The sequence below is a fragment of the Tupaia chinensis genome, unplaced genomic scaffold (genome assembly GCF_000334495.1).
Source record: "Tupaia chinensis unplaced genomic scaffold, TupChi_1.0 Scaffold143921_1, whole genome shotgun sequence".
Classification (NCBI taxonomy): Eukaryota; Metazoa; Chordata; class Mammalia; order Scandentia; family Tupaiidae; genus Tupaia; species Tupaia belangeri.
Genome location: NW_006203772.1, coordinates 1685859 through 1699761, shown reverse-complemented (window position 1 = coordinate 1699761; position 13903 = coordinate 1685859). Strand labels below are relative to the sequence as shown.

At 39.9% G+C, this 13903-nt stretch overlaps 1 protein-coding gene across 1 annotated transcript in view; it reads left to right on the top strand.

Moving 5' to 3' along the window:
- SSH2 (slingshot protein phosphatase 2) overlaps nt 1-13903 on the top strand; it is a gene marked incomplete at its 5' end in the record, with an annotated part of 237752 nt that overhangs the window by 57079 nt on the left and 166770 nt on the right. Inside the window, 1 exon segment of the mRNA XM_014582926.2 lies at nt 4192-4235. Coding sequence (XP_014438412.1) covers nt 4192-4235 — 44 coding nt within the window.

The following is a 13903-nucleotide window of genomic DNA, read 5'->3' as shown; positions in this document are numbered from 1 at the left end:
AAAAGCTACTGGGGGGACCAGCAGGTAGCATGGTGGTTAAGGGTGTTGTACTCCCACATGGTTGATTGTGGTTCAAGTCCCTGACCTGATGGCTTGCTTTCTCACTTTCCCTCTCTCTTTCTCTCTCACACACTGTTCCTCTCTGGTCAAATTAAAATAAAGTAAATAAAGTTAAATAAAACAAATTAAAAAAAAAAAAAAGCTACTGGGGAGACTAGTAGATGGCATAATGGTTACATCGCTGGACTCTCAATGTAGTTGACTATGGTTCAAGTCCAAGACCTGGCTGCTTGAAACTCACGCTGAGCGTATGGGCATGTGTTCCCAAAATCCTGAGAGGAGAAGGGATTGTGGCATGGCTATCCCCCCGGGAGTGATTTCTCACTTTCTGTCTCTCTTTCTCTGTCTTTCCAGCGAGTGCATGTGTCCCATAACAAAAATCTCTCTTAAAAGAAAAAAACAGGGACCAGCAGTTAGCATAATGGCTATGTCACTGGACTCCCATGTAGTCGGCCGCGGTTCGTGTCCCGGACCCGGTGGCTTAAAACTCACGCCAGGCGTGTGTGTGCGTGCCCAAGATCCCGAGAGGAGAACGGAAGAGAAGGGATTGTGGCGTGGCCATCCCCTCTGGGGGGTGATTTCTCGCTTTCTGTCTCTCTGTCTCTCTCTGTCTGGCGAGCACACGTGCCCTATAGCAAAAACTTCTCAAAAAAAAATGAAAGAAAAAAATAGCTACTGGGAATACACACAGTATGATACAATTGTAAAAGCCTCAAAACACTTAAAACCAAGTGATACATTGTTTAAGTATATAGGCATATGTAATTTCTTTTTTAAGCAAGAAAATAAAAAATAATGTAAAGGACTGGGTGGTGGCCAGTAGTAATACAACCTGTCCTGCATGGAAAGGTCCTGGGTTCATATCCCGGCACCTCCTTGCGCACAGGAGTACTTATCTTTCAGTCTCATCCCTGACTGACACTGGCATTGGATTGTGGCATAAGGACCCTATTAGGGGTGTCTGTTTTTCTGTCTCTCTTTTGCTCTCTATGGAAGAAATGTAAAAGAAATTTTTAAAAATTAATACAAAGTAGTAAAATCAATAAGGAAACAAAATACTAAAAAATAAATAAATAATACAAAAGAAGGCAGAGAAAAAATAACAGGAATAAAAATATAGAGGATAAACAGAAATTAAATGGTAGCATGGTAGACCAAACTCAACTATATCAGTAACTACGTTAAATGTAAGCATTACAATTAAAAGGCAAGGATGGGGACTAGCAGATGACATAATGGTTACATCACTGGACTCCCACGTAGTCAGCCATGGTTCGAGTCCTGGACCGAGTGGCTTAAAACTCACACCATGTATGTGCATGTATACCCAAAATCCCCAGAGGACGATGGAGGAGAAGGCATTGCAGCTTGGATGACACTTTTTTGCATAGAAAAAAAACAAAAATGCTCATGACTTTTCCAACAACCTACTATGTACTTACATACACACACGCGTGCGCGTACACACACACGCACACACACACGTATATCTTGGGGCAAACCTTATAGCTGCATGGTTAATACCAGATCCCGCATTGCCAACTACAGTTCAGATTCTGCCCCAGCAGCTTCGAGAAGAACACCGTGCTTGCACGTGTGTATATCCCAGTCCTGACGAGCTTGAGAAATGGGGAGGAAGGGATTGTGACATTAACATGCCCCACTGGGAGGGGTTCCCACACGCTGCCCCACCCCCGTCTCTCTCTGGTGAGTATACACGCACTTTGGCAATTAAAGAAAAATAGACACATATATAAAGCAGTGAACAGTCTGGAGTGGCTGTGCTAATACCACAGAAAGTATACTTGAAGACAGAACACTGTAACTAGAGCATTGGCTTGATAACACAGCGATGCCTTGCTGCTTAATCAATACTGGATCCATAGGAGGGGTTGCGAGTTTGGTTCCTCGGTCAGGCTGTACAGACCAGATATGTATGCCCATGATCCTGGCTGCCTGGGAACGCTGGGGGCAGTCACAGTAGGACACCTCGTTGAGGGTTCTTGCCTTTCTCTTGTTCTCACTCTCATGAAAGAAAGAAACTTTTAGAAAAGACTTGCTAGAGATAAAAAAAAAAATCTTGAAAAAGAAAAATTAAATTAGAGGACTTATATTTCTTTTAAAACTTGCCGTCAACTAACACTAATCAGGGTGGTAAGGTACTGGCATAAGGACAAATAGATCCTTGGAACAGAATAGAGCTCATCAAATTAGACCCTCACTTGATTTTTTTTTTTTTTTAAGAAGAATGATTCAAATAAGCCAAAGGGGAAAAGAAAGTCTTTTTAACAAATGTCGTTTTGAAAACTGATGTCCAGTAACCAACAGGTGGAGCGGTGGTTAAAGGCACTGGACTCCCACATGGCCAACTGCCGTTTGAGTCCTGGACCTGGCAGTTTGCTTTCTCTCTCTCCCTCTCTCTCTATGTTTGTTGTCATCCTCAAGAACCCTTCCTTTCCTTTCCCTTTCTTCCTTCCTTCCTCTTCCTTCCTTCCTCCCTCCCTCGCTCCCTCCCTTCTTTCCTTCCTTCTTTCCTCCCTTCCTTCCTCCTTCCCTCCTTCCCTCCCTCCCTCCCTCCCCCCCCTCCTTCTCTGGTAAAATTAAAAATAAATAAACAAATACATAAAGCTAAGTAAAATATTAAAAAAAAAAAAAAGAAAAAAGAAGAAAAGCTGATATCCATATAGAAAAAAAAAATGAACTCTAACTCACACTACAAGGCAACTTCAGAAAGTTCATGGAAAATGGAATTAAAGTATCTGTTTATTTTGGTGGGAATCCGTGAGACCTGCAGGTGGCATAACGGTAACATCTCTGGACTCCCACATAGTCCACTGTGATTTGAGTTCTAGACCCAGCAGCTTAAAACTCATGCACGCCACTTGTGTGTACATGCCCAAAATCTTGAGAGGAGAATGGAGGAGAAGGGATTGTGGTGTGACCATCCCCCGAGGGGTGATTTCTCACATTCTCAAGGGAAGAGAGAAGGAGAAGAAGCAGTTACAGCATGACCATTCCCCGTTGGAGGTGCTCTCTTCTCTTCCTCTTTCTCTCTGTCTCTCTCTGGCAAGCACACATGCCTTCTAACAAAATAATATTCTTGTCTCTGTGAAGCTCTGTATAGTACTGTAATATATACTAATTTATACTAATTTCTAACCTAGGTCAACAAGAACTAAGTATGTTTTTTCAATGCATTTGAAAGCGTCTCCACTTCAGTTTCTTTGGACAACTTACTTCTGTTTCGTGAATTTTTGTTTCCACACCTGTAAAATATTCATTGAGTCTAAGTTACAATGAGTTCTAAGATTCTGTATTATCTTACCTTCCACTAAGAAAAAATACATATTGAAATTAAACTATGATTCCGTGCTTTTTTAATCCTGTTGCATGTATATTAGAATCAGTGAAGGGGCCAGCAGGTGGCATGGTGGTTAAGGCACTGGACTCCCACATGACCAGCCGTGATTTGAATCCACGACCTGGTGTCTTGCTTTTTCACTTTCCTTCTCTCTCTGTGGTCAAATTCAAAACTAGTGAAAATAAATAAAATTAAATAAATAACTCTTTGGAAATAGGATCAGTGAAAAATATGGTACCATCAGCCTTCTGAGTTTGTAGGAATAAGGAGAATAATAAACTTAAAATGCTGAGCGTGATACCTGGCAATTTGTAGTCAGGAGGCGCGTCACAGTCATGGTGATTTGATCGTAAGCACTCTGAAGTAGTGGTCCTTGTTTATGCTCTTTGGGGATCAGAAACATTCATCTGTCATCTTGCTGAAACTCGTTGGCAGTAGAATGCTTACTCATTTTGCAGTTGAAGTAGCACATCAGTCACATAACATGTTCAGTTGGTTTTCAGAGGTAGTTCTTCTAATGAGTAGCACTTTGTTTTTGAAATCCATTTGTAGACTTCTGTTGAAGTTTCCTTCAGGAATAATTTCTATTGATAAAAATCTCAGATTGGTTGAAGTCACTTTTATGCGGTCTTGGTTATGTCTTTGGACTGCTCAGTGCACAGCATGAATGAGATATTCCTACATGTAAAGCTTAGTAAAATCGCATCGTTGATATTATGATATGAGACCTCAGATGTTAAATTATTTCTGTTTATTTTCTGTTTATATAGGAGGCAGACAGTGGGGAGGAAGAATGCCGGTCACAGCCCCGGAGGTATGTTTATTTGTTGTATCATATAGCACTTTTGTAGTTACTGTTTTCCTTTAATTCTTGTCCAGTCTTGTCTTATTAGTTTGTCCTGGCTTTCCAAGATGCTTTATTGGTATCTCAAAAATGGGATTGTTGGGGGCTAGCAGGTGGCATGGTGGTTAAGGCACTGGACTCCCACGTGCCAACTATGGTTCAAGGCCTGAACCTGGTGGCTTGAAAATCAGGCCCATCACGTGTGCATGCATGCCCAAAATCCCAGGAGGAGAATGGAGGAAAAGGGATAGCAGCCTAGCTACTCCCTGGGGGGTGGTCTCTACTTTCTCTCTCACTGTCTCTCTTCGTTGAGTGCATGCAACCTATGGCAGAAACCTAATAAATAAGTAAATAAAGGATTGTTTTAAGAATCTAGTTACTGGCTGAGAAAGATTTTAAATGATGGATTGCTATCAAAAGATTTGAAAGTCCGCTTTTGGTTCAGTTTTCATCCAAGTCTCTAAGGAAGTATCTTGGATATTAAAGAAGCAAATTTTCCTTGCCTTTTAGGAAAATACCAACTGAGGAACATTTCAGCCTTCAGTTTTATGTTTCTATTTATCATTAATTTTAATAAATTTTGGCAATTCTTACAGATTGCCAAAATATTTCTCTTTGGATTTATACAAAGGATATATTGAGTAACCTATTCAGTTCTTTAAAATAAATGAAAACCCCTCACCCCACCCCTTAACACACAGAATAGTGGTCATGTTGTTATAAGAATACCAGTGCTCACTGCTTTTAAAAGAAAAGAATTATGAAGAGAAATCTTGGAAGTAAAAAGGTAACATTTCTGTCATTTCCTTCAAATGTTTTTAAAAAGAACTCCCTTCCATAAGAAACAGGCCTGGTAAGTTCTAGATGGTTATTTAAGTGTTACCAAACTTGTATCCTCTGAACTTAATCTTAAGAGCCATTCTGGGTGGTACAGAGAAAGGGTACTGTAAGAATACTCACTGTGAGGAAGCTGGCCAATGAGAATATCTCCTTAGTGATTCATTGTGAGGTGTTCATTAACTCTTGTAAACTACAACTTAATATAAAAATAATTAATTTTTATCAGTAACTGAGATTGTTTGACAATATTTTTCCCATCTGATTAATCACATAAATTTTGGCTAAAAGTTTAATATTTCACCCCTGATAGTTGGGGCCGGCAGGTGGCATGGTGGTTAAGACACTGGACTCCCACATGGCTGACCACAGTTCTAGTCCTAGACCTAGGGAATGGAACCCTCTCTCTTTTTTATTTCTCTCTCTCTCTCTGTTTCTCTCTGGTCAAATTAAAGCAAACTAATAATAACAAATAAAATTAAAATTCCTTTTTAGAAAGGAAAGATCTGACAGTGAAATGTCCCTCTTTTGCACAAGGCTAAAAGAAACTCAAAAGAAATTTCAGCTGAATGTGTATCAGAAGCATCATAACCTTATTTCTATTAGAGTAAAAAAGGATTCACAAGGATTCTTATATTTTTCTAGTAGACCAAACTTAAAGATCTCTGAATTAATTTCTAGTTTTACATATCGAGTAGATATTTTCCAGAAAATTACATAATAATGAGGCAATGAAAGTCTTATTTTCCTATTCACAGCACTTAATTTTCAAGCCATTAAGAAACATGAAGATCTCTGTTTTTAAAGTTGTTGTTACAACACATTAAAATAACCAGCAGAGGGACCAGCAGGTGGCATAGTGGTTAAGGCACTGGATGACTGTGGTTCAAGTCTCAGATCTAGTGGCTTTAAACACCCTGGATGCTTGTGTGTGAATGCTCAAAATCTCAAGAGGAAAATGGAGGAGAAGGGATTGCAGTGTGGCCATACCCTCTGGGGGAGTGATTTCTCGCTTGCTGTCTCTCTGTCTCTCCAGCAAGTGTGTGCGCTCTATAGCAAACAAACAGACAAACTCTCTCTCAAAAAAAAAAAAAGAGTAACCAGCAGAGGGCCAGGAAGTGGCATGGAGGTTAAGGCACTAGATCCCATATGGCTGACTGTGGTTCAAGTCCCGGACCAGTGGCTTGAAAATCATGCATGGCATGCATGTTTCCATGCCCAAAATCCTGAGAAAGAGACTGGAGGAGAAGGGTTTGTGACACGGCCATCTACCCTGGGGAGTGATGTTTCATTTTCTCTTTCTTTCTCTTTCCTTCCAGGGGAGTGCCATATGGCAAAAAATTAAAAGAAAAAAAAAAGTGAGCATGTCAGTGTGCTCCTGTATTCCCCAGCAACTTAGGTAGACTCTGTCAGGAGGATAAGAAGCTCCAGGCTGGCCCAAGCCACATAGTGAGACTCCATTTTAAAAAGGGCTAGGTATGGAGGTATATATCTAGTCCTAGTTGGGAGGCTGAGATAGGAGATTATGACATGGTGAGACCATCACACACACACACACACACACACAGCTAACCCTCCCAAAAAGGCAAAATATTGAGTTGACATTTCTTTTTAAAAGACATACAGATGGGGGGACCAGCAGGTGGCGTGGTGGTTAAGGTGCTAGACACTCCCACATGGCTGACCATGGTTTGAGTCCCAGACCTGGCATCTTGCTCTCACTCCCCCCACCCCCCGGGCAAATTAAAATAAATGAATTAATAAACAAAATTAAATAAATATTTTTTTAAAAAAGACATACAGATGGGGAATAAACACACAAAAAGATGCTGAACATCACTAATCATTAGGAAAATGCAAATCAAAACTACAGTGAGGTCCCACCTCATCCCCATCAGGATGATCACTATCAAAAATACAAGAAAATGAGGGACCTGCAGGTGGCATGGTGGTTAAGGCACTAGACTCCCACATGGCCAACTGTGGTTGGAGTCCTGGATCTGGTGACTTGCTTTCTTACTTTCTCTTGCTCTCTAGTCAAATTAAATAATAATAATAATAATAATAATAATAATAATAATAATAATAATAATAAATAAAAGTAAATACAAATTCTTAAAATATACAAAAAATAACAACAGCAATGATGTGGAGAAACTAGAACCCTTGTGCATGGCTGTGAGACTGCAAAATGGTACAGCTGCTCTGGAAATAGTATGATAATTCCTCAAAAATTAAAAATAGGGGGCTGCAGGTGGCATGGTGGTTAAGGGCACTGGACTCCCATGTGGACGACTGCAGTTCGAGTCCCAGATCTGGCAACTTGCTGTCTCACTTTTCTTCTCTTCTCCCCTACCCCCACACACTCTGGTCAAAATTAAAAATAAGAAAAAATAAAGTTAAATAAAAAATAATTCTAAAAAATATTTAAAAAAAGGGTTATCATATGCCAAGCAATTCCATTTCTCAGAATATAGCCAAAAGAATTGAAAGCAAGGTCTCAAGAAATTTGTATGCCTGTGTTCATAGTAACATTATTAACAATATCCAAAATGTGGAAGCAGGCCAGCTCTGTGGCCTGGTGCATGAGACAGCAAGATCCCGTGTGGCTGACCATAGGTTTCAACTCCTAGACCTGATGACCTCAAAAACATGCCAGGTATGTTTGTTTGCATGCCTAAAAGATCAAAAGAAGAGAGAGATGGAGAAGGAATTGCAGTGCAACCATTCCCCTTCAGCAGGGGGTGTGGGAATAGGTTCTTTCTCCTCTCCCTCTCTCTCTGTTTCTCTGTGGTGGGGAAAAAAAAAAAAAAGGTGGAAGCATCCCAAGTATCTTTTGACAGATTACTGGATAAACAGATTATGCTATATCCATACCGTGGAATATTATTCAACCTTGAAAAGGGAAGGAAATTCTGATACGCTATATAAATAGATAAGCCTTGAAAACAAGATGTGGAATAAGCCAGTCACAAAGACAAATACTATGTGATTTCACTTACACGAGGTACCTGGAGTAATCAAATTCACAGAGACAGAAAGTGCAATAGTAGTTCCCAGGGGCTGGAGGAGGAAGATGAGGGTGGCAGATTATTGTTTAATGGATACAGAGTTTCAGATTTGGAATATAAAAATATTTATGGGAATGTATAATGCCATTGAACTATACACTTAAAATGGAAGGTGGCATATTCCATTACCTATATTTTACCACCTTGAAGAAACAAACAATGCAGTTATTTCACAATAGCCCCATTTATGTGATATTTAAATTCTGGCAATATTTCATCTTTCTCAAGGATAGGCATGATTTCAGAAAATTGGGTTGTATATTATTAACGTTTTGGTGAAAAGATAAATGGATGAAATTCAATGCCAGAATTCCTTTTGAATATTTATGAATTCATAGCTTTCCTTTTGTGCGATGACCCACTTTGCTGACTGGGGAACAGCCAGGATCTAGGCCCTTCCCATATGGCCTCAGCATCATGGAGGATTGTGTTTCTTACTGCTGTGCCACTGTAGCTGGCCTGGTCTTAAGCTTAAGTTTTTTGTTTTTTCTTTTTAATCTTTCATAGACATAAAGAATTACCATCTACTAAAAGAATTCTTCAGTTTTGAAAACTTGGTCTTTTCCCCCGAGGTGCTTCAAACCAAATAATGTTGAAAACAAATTTGCAGGCAAGGGAAAAGATAAAAAGCATTGTGTCCCAGAGAAGTCTCAGACCCTTTTAGAAGAGAGGTGGATGAATGAATGGGATTTAGGTAAGAGAAGAGAAGAAAATAATAGGATTCCAAACATAGCGGGTAGAAAGAGTGAAAGAATAACCTCAAAAGTCTAGAAGTAGTAATATATTTTAGAGTCAGGAAAAGATAATTGCCTGTGTCTTTCCTTTAAAAGGTATTTATTTATTTTATTTGTTATTATTAATTTTCAATTTGACCAGAGAGAGAGAGAAGGAAAGTAAGAAAGAAAGCTGCTAGGTCCGGGACTCAAAACTCAGTCAGCCATGTGGGAATCCAGCGCCTTAACCACCACGCCACCTTCCAGGCCCGATTCTCTGGATCTTAAACAGAGGATTTCAGTTTGATAGATTTATTAAGGGCCTTTGAAAAGTTTTTGGGAATGTGTGTTATGAAGAAACTATGTATGGATTTCAAAATTGTTTTGCATCAAAATAAACTCATATTTTAAATTCTGAGTTTTTCATGAACTTGTTTCACATTTCAAGTCCCCTCTTACATTAGAAGAATGACGTGACTGCCAGAGAAACAGTCTGGAAGTGTAAGCCGGTATGAAGGGAGGCGGGAAGACTGTACAGGAAACTGTTGAGAGTGATTCAGGCTGATGGACCAGCCTCCCGAGAGAATCATGAGGACAGGAACTGCGTCTCTCATGTTGGTATCCGCAGCAAGTGGGGTGCAGTTTACTCTCAATAAATATCTATTGAATGAATGAATAAATGAGAATGAAAGAATATTGATCTCTTTACTAGAAATAATATAGTCGAGGGAGAGAACACTGATAAGAAGACACGTGAAGAGTTTGCCTTTGGGCATGAGAAACAGCACTTGACATTCAAGTAGAGGTAGTTAAAGGCAGGTAAAAGGAAGCAGAATCAGGGCACGCCCTTGTGTCAGAAAAGGTGCTGTTACTAACTCATTAAATTGGTGGCCAGATCTTTCCTCTGAATCTCTCTCTCTTGTACCTTGTCAAGGTTTTTTAATTTTGTAATTGCTCTGTTTATTTTTCACCTTTGATGTAAGATTTCATATCCATTTCATTTTACCGTTTGGCAAAATGATTTTTCTGTGCATTTAAATATTATGACAGTAAATGTCTGTATTGCCCATCTTTCAGCTTTGAAAATTGGACAAATATACTTCTGCCTTAGTAGATGTTCTGGTTAAAGACTCTATTAACTTAGAGAATATGAGTTTTGCACATAAATATAAAAGGAGAGATAGGGTGGGGAAAAGGAGAGTCCATTGTAAATATGAGCTGATGATTTAAGCCTTATTATTTTTACATATTCTTTTAAATTTCGAGACAATCTAGGACTTATAAGAAATTTACAGAATACAGGGAAATTTCTTTTTTCTGGGCCATTTGATCATGAGATGCTTCGTCATCTCACTTTTCTATTTTAAGAAATAGAATGATGACAACATTTTATGGAGAAGCCAGGTATTTATTGTGCTTAAAATACAAGATACAGAGATAGGTATATAGGTTTAGGTGTTCTTTGTTTTTTCCACAAAAAAATAGAGATTCTCAAGTACCAAAAACTGCACTAACTGATCACATTGAAGCCGTTCATCTCTTGATATGGATCTTTATGAAGCCTGACTGTGCCTCTCATCATACTCATCGCGTCTAGCAGAGAGCTTTTGACTGTTTGTAAATGTTTGAGTGTGGCCACCAGGGGGTGTAATGAGCTATCCTCTGAGTCTTCCTGTACAGCAGCCCTCTGAGATGGTGAGTACCCACTTAAAGGCTTTTTCTAGTTAAATCACAGCAATAAGAATTTTTGTTTCATGAACCATTCTTTGTTTCTGAAAATATACTTAGAGACCTTCTTCATTTAACATTTAATCTGGCATGTTCTGCCTCTGGTGATTTTGAAAGGCAGATTTCTTAACGGTTTGAAAAGCAAATCTGATTATCACAGCCCCAATGAAATGAGGTATATAGATTAAAGCTAGGTGAATAATTTGGGAACAAGCAGATGGCGTAATGGTTATGTGCTGGACTCCCACATTGATCACGGTTTAAGTCCTGGACCCAGTAATTTCAAACTCATGCCAGTTGTGTGTATGCGTGTGGGCCCAAAATCCTGAGAGGAGAATGGAGGACGAGGGATTGCGGTGTGGCCATCCCTCTGGGGATTGAGTTCTCATTTTCTTTCTCTCTGTCTCTCTCCATCTTTCTGTCAAACACATGCACCCTATTCAAAAATCTCTCTTAAAAAAAAAAGAGGTGAACAATTTTACTTTTTTCTCTAGATATTATGCTTCATGATATATGCAAAAACAAAAGTAAAATTAATTCCTCTTCCAGTTTGCCAGTTGTTGAGTTTACTAAGCTAACTTTCAGAAAAGTTGTTTTCCTATATTAGTCTTTGCATTTTTATTACAAAGTATCAACTACTGTCACTGCTGATTATTTAGTAGTAAGAAAACCCTCTCAGCTACACAATTTAGGACTATAGATTCTTGTGGAGTACATCCTGGTGAAGAGCAAATGTGACTTTTCTGTTGGACTTGCCGTTACCAGAGCCGGTGTTTAGCCGAAATTCCATATTCCAGAGTGAAAAGGTCTGAGGCAGAATGCCTTCGCTCGGAAGGAGGTGGGATGCGGGCAGCTATGGAATGGTGGCCTTTACCCTTTTTGCACTATACAAGCATTTGTACATCCTATATTTGACTTCTCAGTAAAAACGTGAACGCTCTTAGGGCAAATAATCTCACATTCAATGCAGTCTTTATTATTTTCTGTTGGGGACGGAGGGACTAGAGAAGCGAACAATGGGATCATATCAGGAGGGGAAAGAGCTCCTTTCAGGGAGAGAAGAAAGAGCTGACAGTCATGAACTTCCTACCCTCTGCACCTCACTCCTGGCAAGCTGGACAGACTGCAGGGCAGGGAGGGATATGGCAAGCGTGACCTCTATCTTCTTCTTTTTTTTTTTTTTTTTTAATTTTTTCAGAGGGTGTGTGTGCTTGCCAGAGACACAAGGGAGGGGCCAGGAGGATGAAAAAGCACTCCCACTGGGGGACGGTCACACCACAATTCCTTCTCCTTCATTTCTCCTTCTTTTGGGATTTCAGGCATGCACATGTGCCTGGTGTGTTTTTCAGGCCCTCAGATAAGGAGCTTGAACCATTCAATTGGCCATATGGGATCTAGCCACTTTAACTACCATACCACTGAGCGACCCGTGACCTCAGAAGTTGTTTGGGCTTTGGGCTATCACTTTTTGCTGAAATTACCAATAAAACCTTCCTCAGTAATGAACTAGCCTTCAACCCTCGGGGACTAGGAAGCAGCAGTGCTACAGAGAACTTGGTAGGAACTATGGCAAGCTAGTGTTAGAAGGAGTCAGTAGAGTGCATTCTGCTAACCAGAGCCTAACTCCAGAAGCTGCTCATGATCTGAAGTCCTGCTAGGCCTGTTGTCTTCCCTTAACACAGAGTTTCTGAGGTCCTCTAAAAGCTTTCTCTAGATTATATTTAAACTAAACCAAGTCACATGGTGAAGAATCCAAGGGTTCTGCTGACTAGTGATGGAGTCCTGATGGCATGTGGCAGCATGGCTTTACCCGCTTAGCAAGCTGTCATTTCAGACAAGGGCCTACCCTGCAAACCTAACAGCACAGCCAAGGAAACACTGAGGATGGGTTTGAATGATACATCTAGGACAAAAGAAGACTTTCTTTTCTTTCCTCGTTAAGAGAATTATTTATTTTATTTATTCTTTTCTTTTTTTTTTTAATTTGACCGGGGGTGGGGGTAGGAAAGCAAGCCACCAGGTCTGGGACTTGAACTGTGGTCAGCCATGTGGGAGTGTCCAATGCCTTAACCACCACACAACCTGCTAGTCCCCAAAGACTTTATTTTTCTATTAATAAAAAAATCAAAAGATGCAAATAAAAGACAACTATATATCTCATAAGTCACAGGGTAGTTTTCATCAATGAAAAAGTTTTAGAGAATTTGCCATTCTACTCAATAGCTGTTGATTTTTGCAGTCTATTATATATTAATTTTGTAAATTCAATTAACAGTGAAGAATTTATAATTCACAGATCTCTGTTTAAAGAAGGATTTTATTATTTCTTTTTTAAAAAATAATTATCTATTTTAATTTTATTTGTTTATTTATTTTATTTTAATTTGACCAGAGAGAGACACAGAGAGAGAGAGAGGGAAAGTGAGAAAGCAAGCCACCAGGTCCAGGACTTGAAGCATGGTCTACCATGTGAGAATGTCCAGTGCCTTAACCGCCATGCCACCTGCTGGTCCCTTCATCATTTCTTGTACTCTTATTTGACTTCCCTCTAGGCTGCCAGTTCCCATGCATTCTTTATTTTTGAATTCTCAAGGTCCAGGCCAACCTCTGGCAGTTAAGAGGCATGAATTGTCTAATTGTTAAATTACTGAGTGAATGAGTGATAAATGTATGAATTGAAACTAAGGAAGCTTGTGTAGCAAGAGCATCTTGTAGCTTTAAAACTAATTCATTATTTAGAAAAGGTAATTCATAGGAACCAGCAGTTGGTGTAATGGCTATGTCGCTGGACTCCCACATAGTCGACTGCGGTTCGCATCCCGGACCCAGTGGCTTAAAACTCACGCCAGGCGCGTGTGTGTGCATGCCCAGGATCCCGAGAGGAGAATGGAGGAGAGGGGATTGCGGCGTGACCATCCCCCCAGGGGGTGATTTCTCGCTTTCTGTCTCTATGTCTCTCTCTGTCTGTCTGGTGAGCGCACGCGCCCTATAGTGAAAACCTCTCCAAAAAAAAAGAAAAAAAATGGTAATTCATGACTGTATGATTAACATTTTATAGTACTGTTACCCTCTCTCAAAGATGATTTTTCTCAATCAAATAAGAGGTTATTATCTTCATTTTTAAAAAAGCAACACACATGGGATCAGCAGATGGTATAATGATTATGCGGGATCAGTAGTTGGCGTAATGGCTATGTTGCTGAACTCCCATGTAGTCGACTGCGGTTCGAGTCCCGGACCCAGTGGCTTAAACTCATGCCGGGCGCATGTGCATGTGTGCCCAAGATCC